This window comes from Mya arenaria, chromosome 16 (genome assembly GCF_026914265.1).
Source record: "Mya arenaria isolate MELC-2E11 chromosome 16, ASM2691426v1".
Lineage (NCBI taxonomy): Eukaryota > Metazoa > Mollusca > Bivalvia > Myida > Myidae > Mya > Mya arenaria.
In genome coordinates this window covers 12,421,477-12,439,221 of record NC_069137.1, presented here as the reverse complement: position 1 = coordinate 12,439,221, position 17,745 = coordinate 12,421,477, and the positions used below count along the sequence as shown (strand labels likewise).

The 17,745-nt window shown below is 35.6% G+C and overlaps 1 protein-coding gene across 1 annotated transcript in view; it reads left to right on the top strand.

Moving 5' to 3' along the window:
* LOC128222134 (uncharacterized) overlaps positions 1 to 17,484 on the top strand; it is a 32,038-nt gene extending 14,554 nt beyond the window's left edge. The window contains exons 8-13 of the mRNA XM_052931003.1: positions 652 to 808; positions 7,563 to 7,633; positions 8,273 to 8,357; positions 10,092 to 10,168; positions 14,679 to 14,766; positions 15,253 to 17,484. Coding sequence (XP_052786963.1) covers positions 652 to 808; positions 7,563 to 7,633; positions 8,273 to 8,357; positions 10,092 to 10,168; positions 14,679 to 14,766; positions 15,253 to 16,306 — 1,532 coding nt within the window. The 3' untranslated portion in view covers positions 16,307 to 17,484. The remainder of the gene's footprint in view (positions 1 to 651; positions 809 to 7,562; positions 7,634 to 8,272; positions 8,358 to 10,091; positions 10,169 to 14,678; positions 14,767 to 15,252) is intronic.
* The last annotated feature ends 261 nt before the right edge of the window (positions 17,485 to 17,745 follow it).

Sequence of the window (17,745 nt, the reverse complement as noted above, 5' to 3'; positions counted from 1 at the left end):
CTTATGAGAAAAGTCACGAAATTATTCAATCTTAAATAGACATAAAAACCGATTTGATTTTATATACTCTTCCTAATTTATTTTATTGATTATAAATAGAGTGTTTGGCTCTATAACGAAAATGGGTAAGAAAATAACTGCCACAACCTATTCAAAACACCAGAGTGCATACAACTACCAACATAACGTTATGAAAAGCATTAGAAAAGGTTTCATATGTAATAAAATAAATTGATGCCCGACTGAGTCAAGTGATTAAAGTGACAATCTCTTTCAAAAACAAAACTATCACATATATAACATATATACATTTGTAGCTTTAACAACTTTCTAAATAATGTATTTCTGGAAAATATTAACTTCTAACAAGATTGTAACTGTTAATTTAATAGATATATACGCAAAAATATTAAATGATTGGTGAGTGCTAAAAGATTTAATGCGAACTACTATCGTCTAAAAGGGTAGAAATACCGTGTTTTTTTACACCTTTCTTACATCTTAAACTTGGTATCCTTCATAAAGAGCATTGATTTCGACATGTATTCATCTTGTTTTGTATATTAAACCAATTGTATTAATTGTGGTAAACATTTTTTCCGGAATAAGGGTGCATCTTTAATAATTCGTTAATATTCTTCTTTTTCGCAGCATTTTTAGACATGCCAGGCCCGATCGTCAAATCATCCGGTAAGGCACCCGTGGCACCATGGCAACGCGAGTGTTCACAGAACGAGCCGCTTACTCCCTGTGGCCAGGAAGCTTGTGAAGGAAAGATCTGCCGAAACTTCCCTAACGCAATCTGCAGGTACTGCTACATGCAACTGATTATTTACACATGCGGAGTTCCTCAGCCATTTTTATCGAAAGCAACCTCGGATGTATGCCGGTACATCAGTAGAAGTAGTTCGTAAAATTTTGAATGATATAATTTACTAAATGTAGTGTTTATTGATCTAAGTTTAAATTGATTGCCAGAGAAGGTATCATTGCAAACATAGTTAAGATGCCCAAGAGTTGAGTCATGAAGTTTAACTGTTAAATTAAATTACTACGCGATCTACTTGCAGCGGACTTAAACATACTGATTTCTGAGTATGTAAACCGTCCATGTACACCCGAGGTTTTTTTCGATTAAAATGGCCGAGAAGTTCCGAATGATTGTTTACTGTGTTGTATCCGTAATTAAACACGGAGTTATCGTTTTGATTGTACAATTAACAAGCAAGCCCATACGCAGTGATACGCAGTGATTTCCCCTGACAAGCAGAATATGGAGTTAAGCTATATCACCTCTTTTGTTTTTAAAATGGTTTATTTTCTCTGATTTCGGATCGTTTTATATCATTTCAATAATTCAAGGTGTATTGAGGTTAAAAATAAAATTCAGTGATAATTTAAAATCTTTATCTATGAATCACGTGATATCCATTCTTGGTCACGTGATTTTCATGGTGGCAGTGATAACTGTAAGGGAAGTAATTCTGCGAGTAGTTCGGTTTTTAACACCATATAATCAAAAGTGGACGAAGGTGAGTTCTGCAAAATAAACCCAACGCCAAATGCAGTAGAGGTTACACACTACTATTTTAACACAAACTATATTAAGCATACAATGATACAGAACGTGATGAATATTCTGCATAAACTTCCCGAACTGCATTTGTAGATGAGATTGAAAACTACTATTAATTATATAAGATATATTACGTAAAAACATAAACATCAAATATTATCCTCTAAGACACACTCAATTGACCAGCTAATTTGAACAATGCTCCGATACATTATGTGAGATTCATTTGCAGAAATCTGCCGTAACTGGGCAATGTCTGATATTATAATTAAATTGCAGTCAAACCGCGTTGGCTCGAACTTTTTTGGCTCGAATTCATCGTTGGTTCGAACTAAATGTTAAGAGCCCATTTTTATACTGAATATAAGAATTCCCTCTTGGCTCGAATTTTCCGAGGCTCGATGTTTTTTGACGGTCCATGGGAGTTCGAGCCAACGGAGTTCAACTGTAATGCCTGCTGCGTCTCAACTTATCATTTTCCATGAACATTATCAATTTGCTACGTAAAAACAATTCGGTTTTCCGTAAAAAGGCTAAATACCATTTTGACATTTTTGACAAATAAACGAGTGTTTTTTTTTATGGGGGCATGATTATGTCCTCGCAATTAAAGAGTCAAGAAATTAATTGCCATTTGCCCAGGGTAAGATATGTCAAAAATCATTAAATGTCATATACCTGACAGCTGGATATATCCCACAACGTTTTATGTATTCGTACGAGTTTATTTTGATCTTTCCTAGGGAAAAATGCGTTCACAAAGCCTTATATAAAATAACCATAATTTTACAGACAACAGTTGTTAACATAACTCATTAAAAGGTATTTGTGAATTTGGGTAAAATGGTCTCTGCTGTTCTTAAACAAATTCGTTCAAACATTAATATTCTTATTTATTTAAAGCTGCTCTCTCACAGATATACCATTTTTACAACTTCTTAGTTTTTTTGTCTTGGAAAGTGCAATTTTTTGCGTAAATATCAGCAAACCAATGATATATGATTGCTGACAAAAAAAAAATAGATCGTAGATTGATATATTTCCGTTCGAAAATTAATGTTTTATGGCTTTAACCGTTCTAACGGTTTAAGAAAAATGCATAAAACATCATTTTTTAACTTAAATATAAAAATCTACGATCTAATTTTTTTGTCAGCAGTGTTATATAACTGGTTTCCATGGATTTTTGCAAAAAAATGGCTTGTTCTAAGACAAAAAATAAAAACCTTCAATCTGTAACAGTGCAGCTTTAAGACAGTTTGCATAAATAATTTTGAAATTGTGACTCTCTCATTGTACTTATCCCATATTATAAACGTAAACAATGTCAATGTCTGAATCCAATGATCCACGTGCTATATTCAGTCTTAATTTTGTGAAACGGGACTATCTGGTCTTTTAATAGTTGATAAACGTGAATGTTTGTTATATCTTATCATTTTTTTCAAATTTTAGTGGCAAATCGGCACCTTGACTTTGGCCATTTATACATAGTATAAATATTGATATGGCCAAGACACAATCGTAGAATACTCATTTGAGCCTCTGAATTGTATTGTTTTTATCAAAGACCTCATGCTTTCATGTTGTGCATGAATATGAGTCAATAAAAAAGAAGACTTGTCATGACTCAAAGCCAGGAAGTGAGTCAAATTTGTAACAAAATCAAATGTGATTTTTTCGGTTACCAATTTTCGTACACCAGAGATAAGATGCTTTGCGTACCACTCTATTATTATTATTATTATTAAACCTTTGATGAAGGAGAATGCGGTTACCCGACCTACCCTCATTTTTCCAGCTGACCTCAAAACATGTTTTCATCTCATAGGTGTAGACTTTTAGAGGCCATAAGGGGATATTAATTTTCCAACTAAACAATACTCCGACACTCATTTTGCATTTTCTTATACATATCATACACAAACCTTGCGAAATCAAAATCTGCAAAAATCCACGAGAGTCGAAGACGACATTCCGTATCAAAACGCAGTACTAATAACCCTTTTATTATATACATTACTGGAAAGATCACTTAAAAGCCACATGTTTTCATAATAAATGTCATTTTAACGAGGCACTATTTTGTTTTATGGCGTCATTTTAACATCGCCCAACGATACTTGTTATGACGTGACGTCAAAAGAGTGAACAACGGATTACCGTATTTTGCGATATATATTGCGTGTGGATTTAGTTTAAACTTTATTTAATTTTACAACGATTGTGAAACAAGTTATAACAACTTATATTAATCACTCTCGTTGGCACGATTTTACGCGAGAGTGTGGTCTTGTGTTGTGGGGGAAACCGGAGAACCCGGAGAAAACCCACTTGTCCGGCTTGGTGACCACTAACCAAACTCACATGCGCCCAGGCCGGGAATCGAACCCGGGTCGCCTTGGTGAGATGCGAGTGCGCTAACCTCTGCGCTACCAGGACACCGTGTGGATTTATGATGTGTATATAATAAAAGTTGTCATTTCCATTTGTATATTGCACATCGTCTATGCCCACTATACATAGTTTATAATAAATACAAATGTCATACAACATATAAAACACTGTGTATATTAAATTGATATATAAAACGTCCACAAGTCAAGTCAAACACATTATTTTTATAGAAAGTGTAATACAGTTAAGTGATGTAATGTTCAAAATATGCATAAAATGTCAAACAGTAAATACTACACATTTTTTTAGATAATTTAGTTAAAGTCTTAATAGTAATGTTAGCTGTAACAAACACCTAAACAATCAGCCTCATATCTTTTCATGTTCTTTTTGGCATAATTCTTTCTCACAATAATTAGTCATCAAATAAAGGTCAAAAATGCATTTCGAACGCCAAATATACAAATGTATATATTATATATTCCCTACTTTTATGGTCAATAATGAGGAGTCAATATGTATTTCTCAAGATTTTCAATACATTCATTGAAGCATACCCGCTATTAATTTAAATCATGTGAAGCGGTATATACAAACAGTGGCTGGCCCATGAAGTAGATGGGTTTACATGTAAGGTCATGCAGACTACTAAAGATAAATACGGTTGTTAGTATATACATACACAAATTAAGTGGTTATGCAAAAGCGTCATATCAAACCATTTATGTTTGTGTGTATATACAGTCGAACCCCGTTAGCTCGAACTCCCATGGACCGGCGAAAAAACATCGAGCCTCGGGAAATTCGAGCCAAGCGGGAATTATTATCTTCAGTATTAAGAAATTGGTCCTTAACATTAAGTTCGAGCCAACGAACAATTCGAGCCAAACGAGTTCGAGCCAACGGGTTCGACTGTACTTAAAACCTTTACCTATGACTAGCCCTAAGTTGCAAAACATTTTAATATCCTAAATGACCGTATCGTGACCTTGTTCAAGGTCAATAAATAAATATAGCATGCGTCTTTTCTATAACAATATAGGATGCTTTAAATCAAGTATGATTGATTATTTCTTGCTTACTCACCGAAGTTTATTTACAATAATAATTGTTTATTCTCTTTCTGCCCTCGCAATGTGTCATAACATGAATCAGTAAATCAGGTAAATATGTTCACGAGATTTGCATACACTGTGGTCATGCATTTTCCAATACTTCGGGATAATGCAATTCATTCTTAAATGCATTCATGAAAACATGACGAAATAGATATATAGCTGATCAACAGATCGATATATATTTCACTGATTGAAACAAATAACGGCTTCCTTAAATTTTTCCTTTTTCAAGTTTAAGAGTACAGTCAGTAAAACAGTTTTTATTTCTAAAAATAGACCGTTAAATAAACAAAGCCTTTCTTTCGGTCAGAGGCCTAAATGTAGACAATTCGGTCCTGACATTCGGCTGACATTCACGACCTAAACGCTTAAGTAAGAGAAACTTTTTAAATTGCCAATTATGCCAGAGAGAAAACAATTGCACATAAACATTAATCTGTAACCTGAATACCATTCTTCAAGTATTCGTACCCATCCACTTCATGCTGCCATGTTTTCACAATGGACTAACAATAAAAACATGTTGTTTTTTTTTTATTATCAAAACTCTTTTCTTCTGGTTCGAATACAACTTTTGTTGTTCTTTACTTATGTTTATGTTCATTTTGTTTTATATGAGTGTATGTCTTTGCTTGATAACTATTGCTATATTTAACGCAGTTGGGCTCCACAAACTTTAACCAGCCCAACTGCGTTCATATCCCCACTATTGACATCAATTACAAAATTCATTACTTATATTTACACCAATATTTCATTATTTCTTTCTAGGAAAGATATAAAATACTTCATTTCATTTAAGAAAATCTTGCAGTGTTTTTTCTCTCACCAATTCCGTAAACAGAACGACCAGACCGTAACCAGAACAGTTTGTCATATTACATCACAATTACGTTGCGGAAAATTACTTTATAGTTGACACCTACTTTATAAGATGACTTTTAAATGTGATGATGAAACGTTAATGACAAAAACACATTTAACATATCATAGATTAAAAGTTTCCAACATGTCGATTAAAGTTGTTCTTGGCCTGCTGACACAAAACAAAACAAAAATAAGAAGATAAACTCTATTCAGTCTATATACATAAGCGATGAATCGCGCGCGGTCCGAACATATCCGAAGATGTTGCATTTATAGGAAAATATTCACAAGGGATTACATTAAAGAATGGAAATTAAGGTGTCCCCTGGTATATAATATTGGCATGATTTATTTTCCATTTTCAATAACCATTTATCATTTATTAAACCAATTGTTCAGAAACTGGTTAAAATGGCGAAATGCTCATAAACTTAGATTACAAGTATAACCGATATTGAAGGATAGGTCCATCACAAAGGGTTTTGAGGAAATGGGGTTAACCGAGTTAAACAAAATATATTTAAAAATGAAAAAAGTACAAACCACCTCGCATACACTATTGTTTATACTTCTGGAATTTAAAAGGATTTCTGGTTTTAGCCGCCCCCTCCTCCGACTTTCCCACCCCTCAAAGGATTTCCCGAATAGCCCAAAATTTGGATATTCTTATCTGGGTTTGGAGAAAAAAACACGACCAGGTTTAAGAGGTTTCACGAACCTTCTCAGAAACATTGCAGATCTCAAAAACGCAATTGTTGTTCCAAAGCAATACATATTTGAAAATTAACAAATAATATGTTAAAACGTTTATAACTTTGCCAATTTCTGAACAATCGCCCCTTGTCTACGTAAAACATTATCAGTATGCTTAATTCTTCTTGTTCTTAATTGCGCATTTAAAATTAACTGTTTTTGGAATACAGCTACTTTTAATGAATGATCTAAATTGACAGAACACATAGTTCAATCAACAAAAATATTAAAGTGACATGCTCATGGTTTGTTAAATGCACTTTCTTTAATTACGGAATAAAGTGTGGCAAATCATCAGGAGTTTTAAAACAAAAATACCAAAAGCTAGAACCCTTCAGCAAATGTTGATATTTGCTCAAATATCGTCTATGAAGACAACAATTTTCATTAGCGTTTATAACACGATTGAAAATTAATTACTGCTGTGGTGTTGCGTGATTAATTGATTGATTGACATTATCACGTGATTTTATCAATGTATCCTTAATATGTCAACATATCCACCACTTTTGTTAAAGTCCCGGTGGCCGTGTGGACTAACAGGCTATTTTTTTCCTTGACGGCGCGTGTTCGACCCCACTAAAAGCAAAATACTTTTCATGTCATGCCTGTATTTTTTTTTCTGCAATTTCGATATTATAGAGTAAAATTATAATAACATAAGTGTTTTCCGATGCAATATCGTGAAAATAATTTTTTGTCCAAAAACATGAGCGAGTCACTTAAAGATTGTAAAAATTTTTTTTTATTTAATTCGTTAATTGACTTCTTTTGTGTTCCGTGGGTGTCGGCGATTTCCACAGTCTTTATACCAAACTTAATGCGGTCGGCCATTTTGTTTCTATTTATAGACCGGATGGGTGCGGCGGCTGTAGAGACACGTGGTTCCTTGACAACAAGCTCGTGGACTGTCTTAGCGACGGTATGTCTTATTTTATCCTGACGTTAAGGGTGACCACAAAACACACAATTTCAATACAGAAATAAGATGCGTGTTTGACGTTTTAGCCTCAAAAGTTAGCCACTTGTTTGTGAAATTTAATCAGCTTTCGTAATCAAGAAAGTACGGAATTCGATGTGGGCCCTCGACAGTAAATGATTTGAACTGAAACGCGATGCTCGATAGTACGATGCTGAAGCGATGGCCCGAATGGAATTCTGTAAAAAGGTGTCCAAGAGATCGAGATCATACAGAAACAAGGTTTTATTATCTAAGCCCAGCGGTATGTTGAAAGCCTATGGTAACCATAAATGTTAGCGCACATGCGCAGTCGTATGATATTATTTCACTAAGATAATTTCAATGTGCGAATAAAAGAGTCGCATCTGTTTGCTCTTCCATCTTTGAACGCTTTGAATCAAACACATGTTTGAAATAGAAGTTATTGCTCAGTTATTAATTACCTAATAACAATATCAAACCAACTGAAGTTAGCTTAAAATACGTCGATACTCACTAATGCGTATAACAAGAGATACATCATCCCATTAATAAAACAATAAAGATAAAAATGAGTCTACACATTTATTAATCAATAATCAATGACTTTGATATTTCCAGAATGTCCACCTCGTGTCCCAATCATCAAGTGTGTTGATGACCCATGCAAATACTTTGGTCATTACTGCCCTACCGCCGAGTGCAGGTAAGCATTTTCATCGTCGTCATCATCATCATCATCATCATCATCATCATCATCAGCATCAGCATCATCATCATCATCATCATATTTTGAATGATCGTCGTCGTCAACGCCTTTGTCATCATCATCATCATCATCATCATCATCATCATCATCATCATCATCATCATCATCATATTTTGAATGATCGTCGTCGTCGTCGCCTTTGTCATCATCATCATCATCATCATCATCATCATCATCATCATCATCATCATCATCATCATCATCATCATCATCATCATCATCATAATCATCATCATCATCATCATTTTCATCATCATCATCATCATCATCATCATCATCATCATCATCATCATCATCATCATCGTCATCATCATCATCATTTTCATCATCATCATCACCATAATCATCATAATCTCATAATCATCATCATCATCATATCATCATCATCATCATCATCATCATCATCATCATCATCATCATCATCATCATCATCATGTGCATTTGCTAATTAAACGGTTACATGTGGCTGCTTATGACAGGTGGCCACTTAATCCAGGTTTGACATTTCCGCCACTTTAGCTATAATCAGAGATGGAGTATGTATCTTAACCACCACCTCACACCACAATCAGTAACATGTCATCTGTATCAATATTATCGAAGAAAGTTGAATACAAATACATTTGTATAGATAAAATAACTTCAACTTTAATACTTCAAATTTATAAATAAAATACATAATTAGTTAAATGTCGATACAAGGCATAAACAAAACACACCACATATCAGTCTACACATGTACACAACTACACGTACATACGCATGTTTAAGTTCATTTTTTTTAAATAGTCCGTACATTATATAAATGTTGATGCAAAGCATAAACAAAACACACCACAGATCAGTCTATCGGTCTACACATTTACACAACTACATGTAGATACACATTTTAGTTAACTTTTTCCGATCTTTCGCAGTCAAATTCCTTTTTAACACTTCTTGTACTTCGGCCGTTTTCTAATAACTTTATACACTCGACACATTCTTTTAGAGTCAAACACTTTCGATTAGTCTTATTTCCAGCCATAATCAACGTTTATCAAGAACAATGCATTGTAAATATCCGTTCATAGAAATTTAAATCCGTGCACTTCGAAAAATAATATTGAAGTGAATAAAAATCGTAAGTCGTTTCAGGCCTTAGAATGACAATGCACACTGTGAATTCATAATAACCGGTGTTTTTGTCGGTATTTAATAAATAACTTCGTAATTATTTAATTATCTTACTAATTGTGTCATTAATTGTGTCAATTCTGATCAAAACATTCGCCGACGTGTAATAAACATGATTTCTCGATGAGTAAACACGGATGGAAATCGTGTGATGCAATATTAATTTTTATTGGATGACGGAGATACCCGAGGCAGTCGTTCTTTTCCGTAAACTTCTATACGCAATTAAAGCTGTGTATTGGAAAAGTTGAAGTGTCAGTGACAAGGGATTAGTGGCCGTTAATTAGTGTTTATATGGCTTCATGGGGACAAAAATTATTGGCCGTGGCCGCGTTAGACAGTTGGCCGCTTAATGCACGTATATTATAAAGTAAAAACATACGGGGGGAATTTGGAGTGGCCCGTTAAGGCAGGTGGCCATTTAAAGCAGGTGACCGTTCAACCAGGTTTGACTGTATACAGATTCTTATAAAGGTATAATGGTTTCCATTACAGGGCTTCACAGTGTGGGAAATGCGAGGCGAAATTCTTCGCGGGTGGCCATGAGATAGATTGCGCGATGCCGCCAAAGGGTAGGTTATTACAATGACAAAGAACAGTTAATTTAACTAAAAAAGACCTCGGAAATTCTCTATATCTTCAAAGGATTTGTCATTGATACTGGTAGTGTACAAAGTTAAAGGCCTAGTTTAAGGAATGTTTGTCATGATAATCCCCTGCTGTGCATCTCCTGCTAATTGTACTGGTGTCACAGTAGGGGCCAATATCCTGTGTATTCTTTAATTGGCTCAGGGCCATGTAGGGTCCAGTTCTATAAGAAGACTTTCAAAACTCGGAGATCTGATAAGAGAGATCAATGTAAGTAGATTAAGATCAATAAACAGAGGTTGTGTACTATACGCATTTTTTTTTTTTTTTTTTTTTTGGGGGGGGGGGGGGAGGGGTCACTTATAGAAGACTTAGACTAAGATATAACTAAAAATACCTCAGAAATTCTCTATATCTTCAAAGGGTTTGTCATTGTTACTGGTAGTGTACAAAGTTAATGAAGCTGAAATGGACCCCGGACAATCTCTATATCTTAAAAGGGTTGCATATTGTTGCTGATAATGTACATATTTGCTTTAAATGAAAAGGACCTCGGACACTCTCTGTATCTTAAAAGGGTTGCCTATTGTTGCTGATAATGTACATATTTGCTTTAAATGAAAAGGAACTCGGACACTCTCAAGGGGTCATTCATTCTTTTATTTAAAGCAAGTGAAAAGAAACGTTGAAACTATCTTAATTCGAATTTGTCCTTTTTTGTTAGCTTTTAAGCAATTAAGCGAATAGTTCCTTGCTTTTTATAAAATGTACCTGTAATCTGAGGTATTTTTAGTTAAATCCTAGCCTATGCTACGCGTTTGTCTGTTTTTTAATGTTCTGCATCCATGAACAATTTACATTTTAATTATTTAAAACAATCTGTTGCAAGATTCGTGTATCATGAAAATGACATGGGTTAAACGAAAAAAGCTCCATTTTATATCATAATTAATTGTTATATGTAATATGTGTTTAAAAAAAACCTCAACACTGCAATTATTGAACCATTTATGCCTTTAAAATGCCCACAAAGAATATTGCAGTTTAAGGGCTTTAGTTAGATTTTGATAAGGCCAGTGTGCTGCAGAATATGGACAGGGTCCTAATGGTTTTGGTGCACAGTTAATCGGGCTCTAAACGAATAAATATAATTAATTCGAGGTTTTTTTTAAACAACTGTTAATAGGAGTTTGAGTTCGGTTTTGATACGGCCAGTATGCTGCAGAATATGGACATGGTCATAATGGTTTAATTTATGAGGCTGTAAAAGAATAAATATAATTAATTCGACGTATTTTTTAAAACAAATGTTAAGTTGAAGTAGGTATAGGTTTCATCTACCAATTATATTAAATTTGTATGTATTCATGTAAGGATTCGGTCGTATTCTTTCTTGCGTATATGCTGCACGCGATTAATTTTAATGAAGCGCGCAACAACGCTAAAGACATATTTGAATTTCTAGCACACCGGATAGGCATTTCCGGTGAATTCAGCCGTGCTGGAAAACTCCATCTGGCATTCCCCATGCCAGATGAGTCACGCGCTGTGACGTAATACTTTTCATTTCTTTTATTTTACACTCTTTGTAACCATAATTATGAGATTTCAATAGATGAGTTCCATAAACATTAACTTTACAAAAATATACCTTCAAAACAAAACAAAATAACCCTCAAAAGACGTGATACTGAAGGAACTTCTTGACGTATGCAGTGAATAAAAATTAGTGCACGTCATGACGTCAGTAAACATCAATCTATGTATTTTTTCACAAAAAAATGTAATCTAAGGTATGCTAGAAAAAATATCAATCATGTGTTTCCGTTCCGGATAAAAAATCCGACCCTCGGGCACGCTGCGTGGCCGGTAACTCGGCAAGCTTCGTTACCTGCCAACGCAGGCGCCCTCGGGTCGGATTTTTCGATCCGGAACGGAAACACATGACATATATTATTAATAACAAAATTAATCAGTTCATAGAAGGCAGTAGGATGCATATGCTGGTTTCCAGGAGGGCGGATGAGATGGGTGTTGCCGATATGGGAAGGGTGTATCACCCACCAAAAACACTTTAGATTTAACCCTCGGTATTGTTTACTAATAGATAGTGATTATAAATAAAAAATTCATTTGTCATTGAACAGTTGTTTAATGTTTACAAATAATATACGTGTAATGTATATTTCGCAAATAATGTCCTCAATATTACGAAACCTTACAAAACCATACGACGATAAAATGATAAACGTGTAAACATGAACTATATTTGGAACCGTTCACGTGTATTCGTCAAGCTAGAACGTGATGAATGTCTGATAAAAAAAACATTTAAAAGCAAATACTTACAAATCAGCTGTGCCTCCTATAAATCACGTATTATATGAGCCATGTCAAGCAGAAAACAGATAAATGGTGTATGTTCTCTGTACATAAAGGGAGATAAGTGCGTCAAACATGAGTGTTTGTCCTACAAGAGAGATAAGTGCGTCAAACATTAGTGTTTGTCCTGCAAGGGAGATCAGTGCGTAAAACATTAGTGTCTGTCCTGCAATCAGTACTTCAAACATTAGTGTCTGTCCTGCAAGGGAGATCAGTGGGTCTAACATTAGTGTCTGTCCTGCAAGGGAGATCAGTGCGTCTTCAGTGTGTAAAACATTAGTGTTTGTCGTGCAAGGGAGATCAGTGCGTCAAACATTAGCGTTTGTCCTGCAAGGGAGGTCAGTGCTTCAAACATTAGTGTTTGTCCTGCATGGGAGATCAGTGCGTCAAACATTAGCGTCTGTCCTGCATGGGAGAACAGTGCGTAAAACATGAGTGTTTGTCCTGCTTGATAATCTGTCTCCATTAACATGTACGCCGTTATTCAATTCACTTATAATCACTCATTTAACAGTGCGTTCGTCGAGAGCATGACGATATATTGCCATCGGTATACTCGTTAAGTTGCGTTAAAGTGTGTTCCATCAAGATCAAGCTTAGATCTTGCCCTTGGTATATTTCTTTGTTTATACATGTATTTCAGAATATCCTGCCGAGATACAACCGATATCTTAGTTTTAGTAAACTTGTATGTTTATGTTATATGGTGTCCTGCAGAGATAAGGCCTTTTGTAGACATGTTTGCTTATGTTATATGGTGTCCTGCAGACTTGTTTGTGTATGTCATAGGGTGTCCTGCAGACTTGTTTGTGTATGTAATAGGGTGTCCTGCCGACATAAGACCATTGGTAGACTTGTTTGTGTATGTAATAGGGTGTCCTGCCGATATAAGACCATTGGTAGACTTGTTTGTGTATGTAATAGGGTATCCTGCCGATATAAGACCATTGGTAGACTTGTTTGTGTATGTAATAGGGTGTCCTGCATTGGTAGACTTGTTTGTGTATGTAATAGGTTGTCCTGCCGATATAAGACCATTGGTAGACTTGTTTGTGTATGTAATAGGGTGTCCTGCCGATATAAGACCATTGGTAGACTTGTTTGTGTATGTAATAGGGTGTCCTGCCGATATAAGACCATTGGTAGACTTGTTTGTGTATGTAATGGGGTGTCCTGCCGATATAAGACCATTGGTAGACTTGTTTGTGTATGTAATAGGGTGTCCTGTCGATATAAGACCATTGGTAGACTTGTTTGTGTATGTAATGGGGTGTCCTGCCGATATAAGACCATTGGTAGACTTGTTTGTGTATGTAATAGGGTGTCCTGCATTGGTAGACTTGTTTGTGTATGTAATAGGGTGTCCTGCCGACATAAGACCATTGGTAGACTTGTTTGTGTATGTAATAGGGTGTCCTGTCGATATAAGACCATTGGTAGACTTGTTTGTGTATGTAATAGGGTGTCCTGCCGACATAAGACCATCGGTAGACTTGTTTTTGTATGTAAGAGGTTGTCCTGCCGATATAAGACCATTGGTAGACTTGTTTGTGTATGTAATAGGGTATCCTGCCGATATAAGACCATTGGTAGACTTGTTTGTGTATGTAATATGGTGTCCTGCATTGGTAGACTTGTTTGTGTATGTAACAGGTTGTCCTGCCGATATAAGACCATTGGTAGACTTGTTTGTGTATGTAATAGGGTGTCCTGCCGATATAAGACCATTGGTAGACTTGTTTTTGTATGTAATAGGGTGTCCTGCCGAGATTAGACCCTTTATAGACTTTTTTGTGTATGTAATAGGGTGTCCTACCGAAATAAGACCCTTGCTAGACTTGTCTGTTTATGTTATAGGGTGTCCTGCCGAGATACGACCCTTTCTAGACTTGTCTGTTTATGTAATATGAGGTCCTGCCGACATAAGACACTTCATAGACTTGTCTGTTTATGTAATATGAGGTCCTGCCGACATAAGGCCCTTGCTAGACTTGTCTGTTTATGTAATAGGGTGTTTTGCTGTGATAAGGCCCTTGGTAGACTTGTCTGTTGATGTAAAAGGGTGTCCTGTTGAAATAAGAACCATTATAGACTTTTTTGTTTGTGTTTCAGAATGCCCTGCCGGGATAAAGCCGAGATCTTGCCCTTGGTACACCTGTCCAGCAAACATATGTCCATCGAATAACAGGCTCATGTGCCAGTATGTGTGTATTGATTTACTTAAAACCTAAACTTAAATCGACACAATTTACCATTTAAGTAAGTGAATACAGTTGGTTCTTACGTTAAGCATTTACGTAAATTCGAGTTTTATTGCATTGTAAAATGATTTGTCTCGCGTCCATTCATCAGAACGATTAAGGATCACCTAAGTAGATCGCGTAGTGAATTCAATTTTGCTGTTAAACTTAATGACTTTACCACTTGGAATAATAATTATTTATGCAATAATACACTTCATTGACAAGGAGTTTAGACTGAGATATACATAATACACGTTAAAACACTACAATGTATGAATATTTTTATTTAAAAACAAACAAGCGAACTTCTTTTTCTGATGTACCGGCATACATCGACAGCTATTTTAGATGGAAAGTGGCTGAAGAGTTCAGAATTACTGTTGCGATAAATTTGATGTACTGTTATAATCATTATATTAAACATGCTATCTCTTCTTTTGCAGGATCGACCCTTGTGACGCGTTCTGCAATTACAATTTTATAGATATTTACACCGGAGAGACCGGTCCATGTCGAGTGTTTGACGGGGATGGCTCACATAAGCAAGATCGTGAGGACCGACAGAGGGCGATGGAGAATCAGAAAATACTAGAACAGCAACAACTACAGAAGTCATCACAACTAGCTCCAAATTTGGCTGATATAATGAAACCCATGCTCGCTGGAAATATTCCAGAAAAGAAGTCAGTTCACCATGAGCAGAAACTGACCCATGTTGATCACGTTGGTAAGCCAGTCTATGAGGAGTTAAAGAAAGATGTTGTTAAATCAGGCCCAATAAACGCTGCGCCAGTTTTGAAGAACGCTGGTCCTCCGATCCAGGATCCTGATCTGTTGTCTCTTTTGCAAGCCTTCCCCCATGAAATGAGAGTTATTCCATCAGAAGCAATACAGGGGGCCCTCAAAACTCACCCTAATGACATTGACATAGCTGCGCTTCAGGCTCAAGCTGTGTCTGAGTTTAGTGGAGTCAAAAAGGCAGCTTTCGAAACGCCAATTGAGCAATCGGTTCATAAAATAGCCGCCAAAGAACCGATGCACAAGGAATTGGTTAAGTTGCCTGCACACGTCGATTCAACGGGAGGAAAGATCGTTAAAGCACAAGAGACTCCACTGGACGTGTTGTATCCAGAACTAAAAGGAATGGTTCCACATGAAGCACCGCTGAACGTTTTGCCTAATCAAGAACATCTTCAAAACAAAAAGTTACCCATGACTGAAGAACCTCTCAAAACACATTCAGCTAGCAAACATATTGAATCTGTAGAACAAGAACATATCAACCAAAAAATCATACATAACAATGTTGCTCCAGTTAAGCCAGACTCAATTATCAAGCCGATCGGATCCGTTGCTTCAAAACCGGTTAACAAAGGTGTTCCAATTCAACCAATCGAGCCTGTGCAGCCGTTTCGAACCTCTTCTGTGGTCTCATCTGAAAGAAAGGGCGTTCCGATCAGTTTTTCGCTCTTCAATGGTTGGGCTAGTGGCTTTTAGCCAATGAGAAACGGTGTTACAAATTTGATTAACAGCAAAAGATTCGACGTTTTATATTGGACGACGGTCTCATCGGACACAAATCATTATCAATTTGTTTGAATGAACACTGTATGAAGTTATTGGTGTATAAACATGCATCGGTATTCTACTATTTAATGTTTGCGCTCCTTTCGAATATTCTTTCTTCTTATTCTTTAATTAATGATATCAAGTAATTTGATATTTCTGTTATAACATTCATTTAGAAATATAATAAGGCAGAACTCTTGAATATACTCCTCCTTTCGTTTTTTAGTATTTCGTAATATTTTTTTTTATTTTAGTCCTTAAAGGTCTTGTTTAAGGAATGTTTGGCATGATAATCCCCTGCTGGGCATCTCTTGCCAATTCCACTGGTGTCACAGTAGGGGCCAATTTCCTGTGTATTCGTTTATTGGCTCAGGGCCATTTAGGGTCCATTTCTATAGTAAAACTTCTAAAACTGCACAGCAGGATACTCAGATCGGAGATCTGATAAGAGGGATCAAGGCAAGTAGATTAAGATCAAGAAACAGAGGTTGTGTACTGTACGCAGTTGATTTTTTTGGCGGGGAAGCTTACAGAAGGCTTAAACTAAGCCTTTAAACTAGGCCTTTAACAGTTATTTAAAAAAACAGTACCAATACATTACAAAATACATATCAGTGTTTTCTTATTATCGTTTTGTGAATGGGGCCAGTATCCTTAGACTTGTGAAAAAAACGATAGAAAACATTAACGTGTGAATTAAAGATAGTGTATTTCAAACGCAGAACTCTTAAACAAACATCCTTAAAGCTCTTGGGCTTGAAAAATTATAACAACCTATGACTGCAATAAAACATGTCTCTACTTCTTGCTATAAGTGTATGAGCTAAAAAAGAGAGCCTAATTTTTGTTTAAAAAAATATTGTGAAAGGGACCTCATTCAAACAATTTTGGTCGAAAAAACAGTACTGCATGTAAACTCCCAGGCGTAAAAACGGATATTTCTTTTCAAACGAACATACATGTGTATGATTTTTTCGCTTATACTCATCTTGCAAACTGTAAAATATTTGCGTTTCATATGGTTTTGCTTTTGTTGCATGTTTCCAAAATTTCATGTTGTTAATTATTTATTCCTTCATTGATCCATTAAAATGAAATAATATATACGATGTAGTATTTCTTCTCAACAAACAAACCCCGACAATAAGATATAGGTATAACACTTATTATGAAGTAAGCAAAAAATCGTGACGTCATAAATCCATTAAAATAAACCTATATAGAAAAGGGCTTTTTCGCTCATCACATGATCCCTGTCAAGCAGAAATGATATTTAAATTAATGATGTCGTTAGCGAGAAAACAAACTTCAAAGTTCCATTTGAATAAACCAATATATTGTATATACCAGAAGTTAGGATTTCCCGT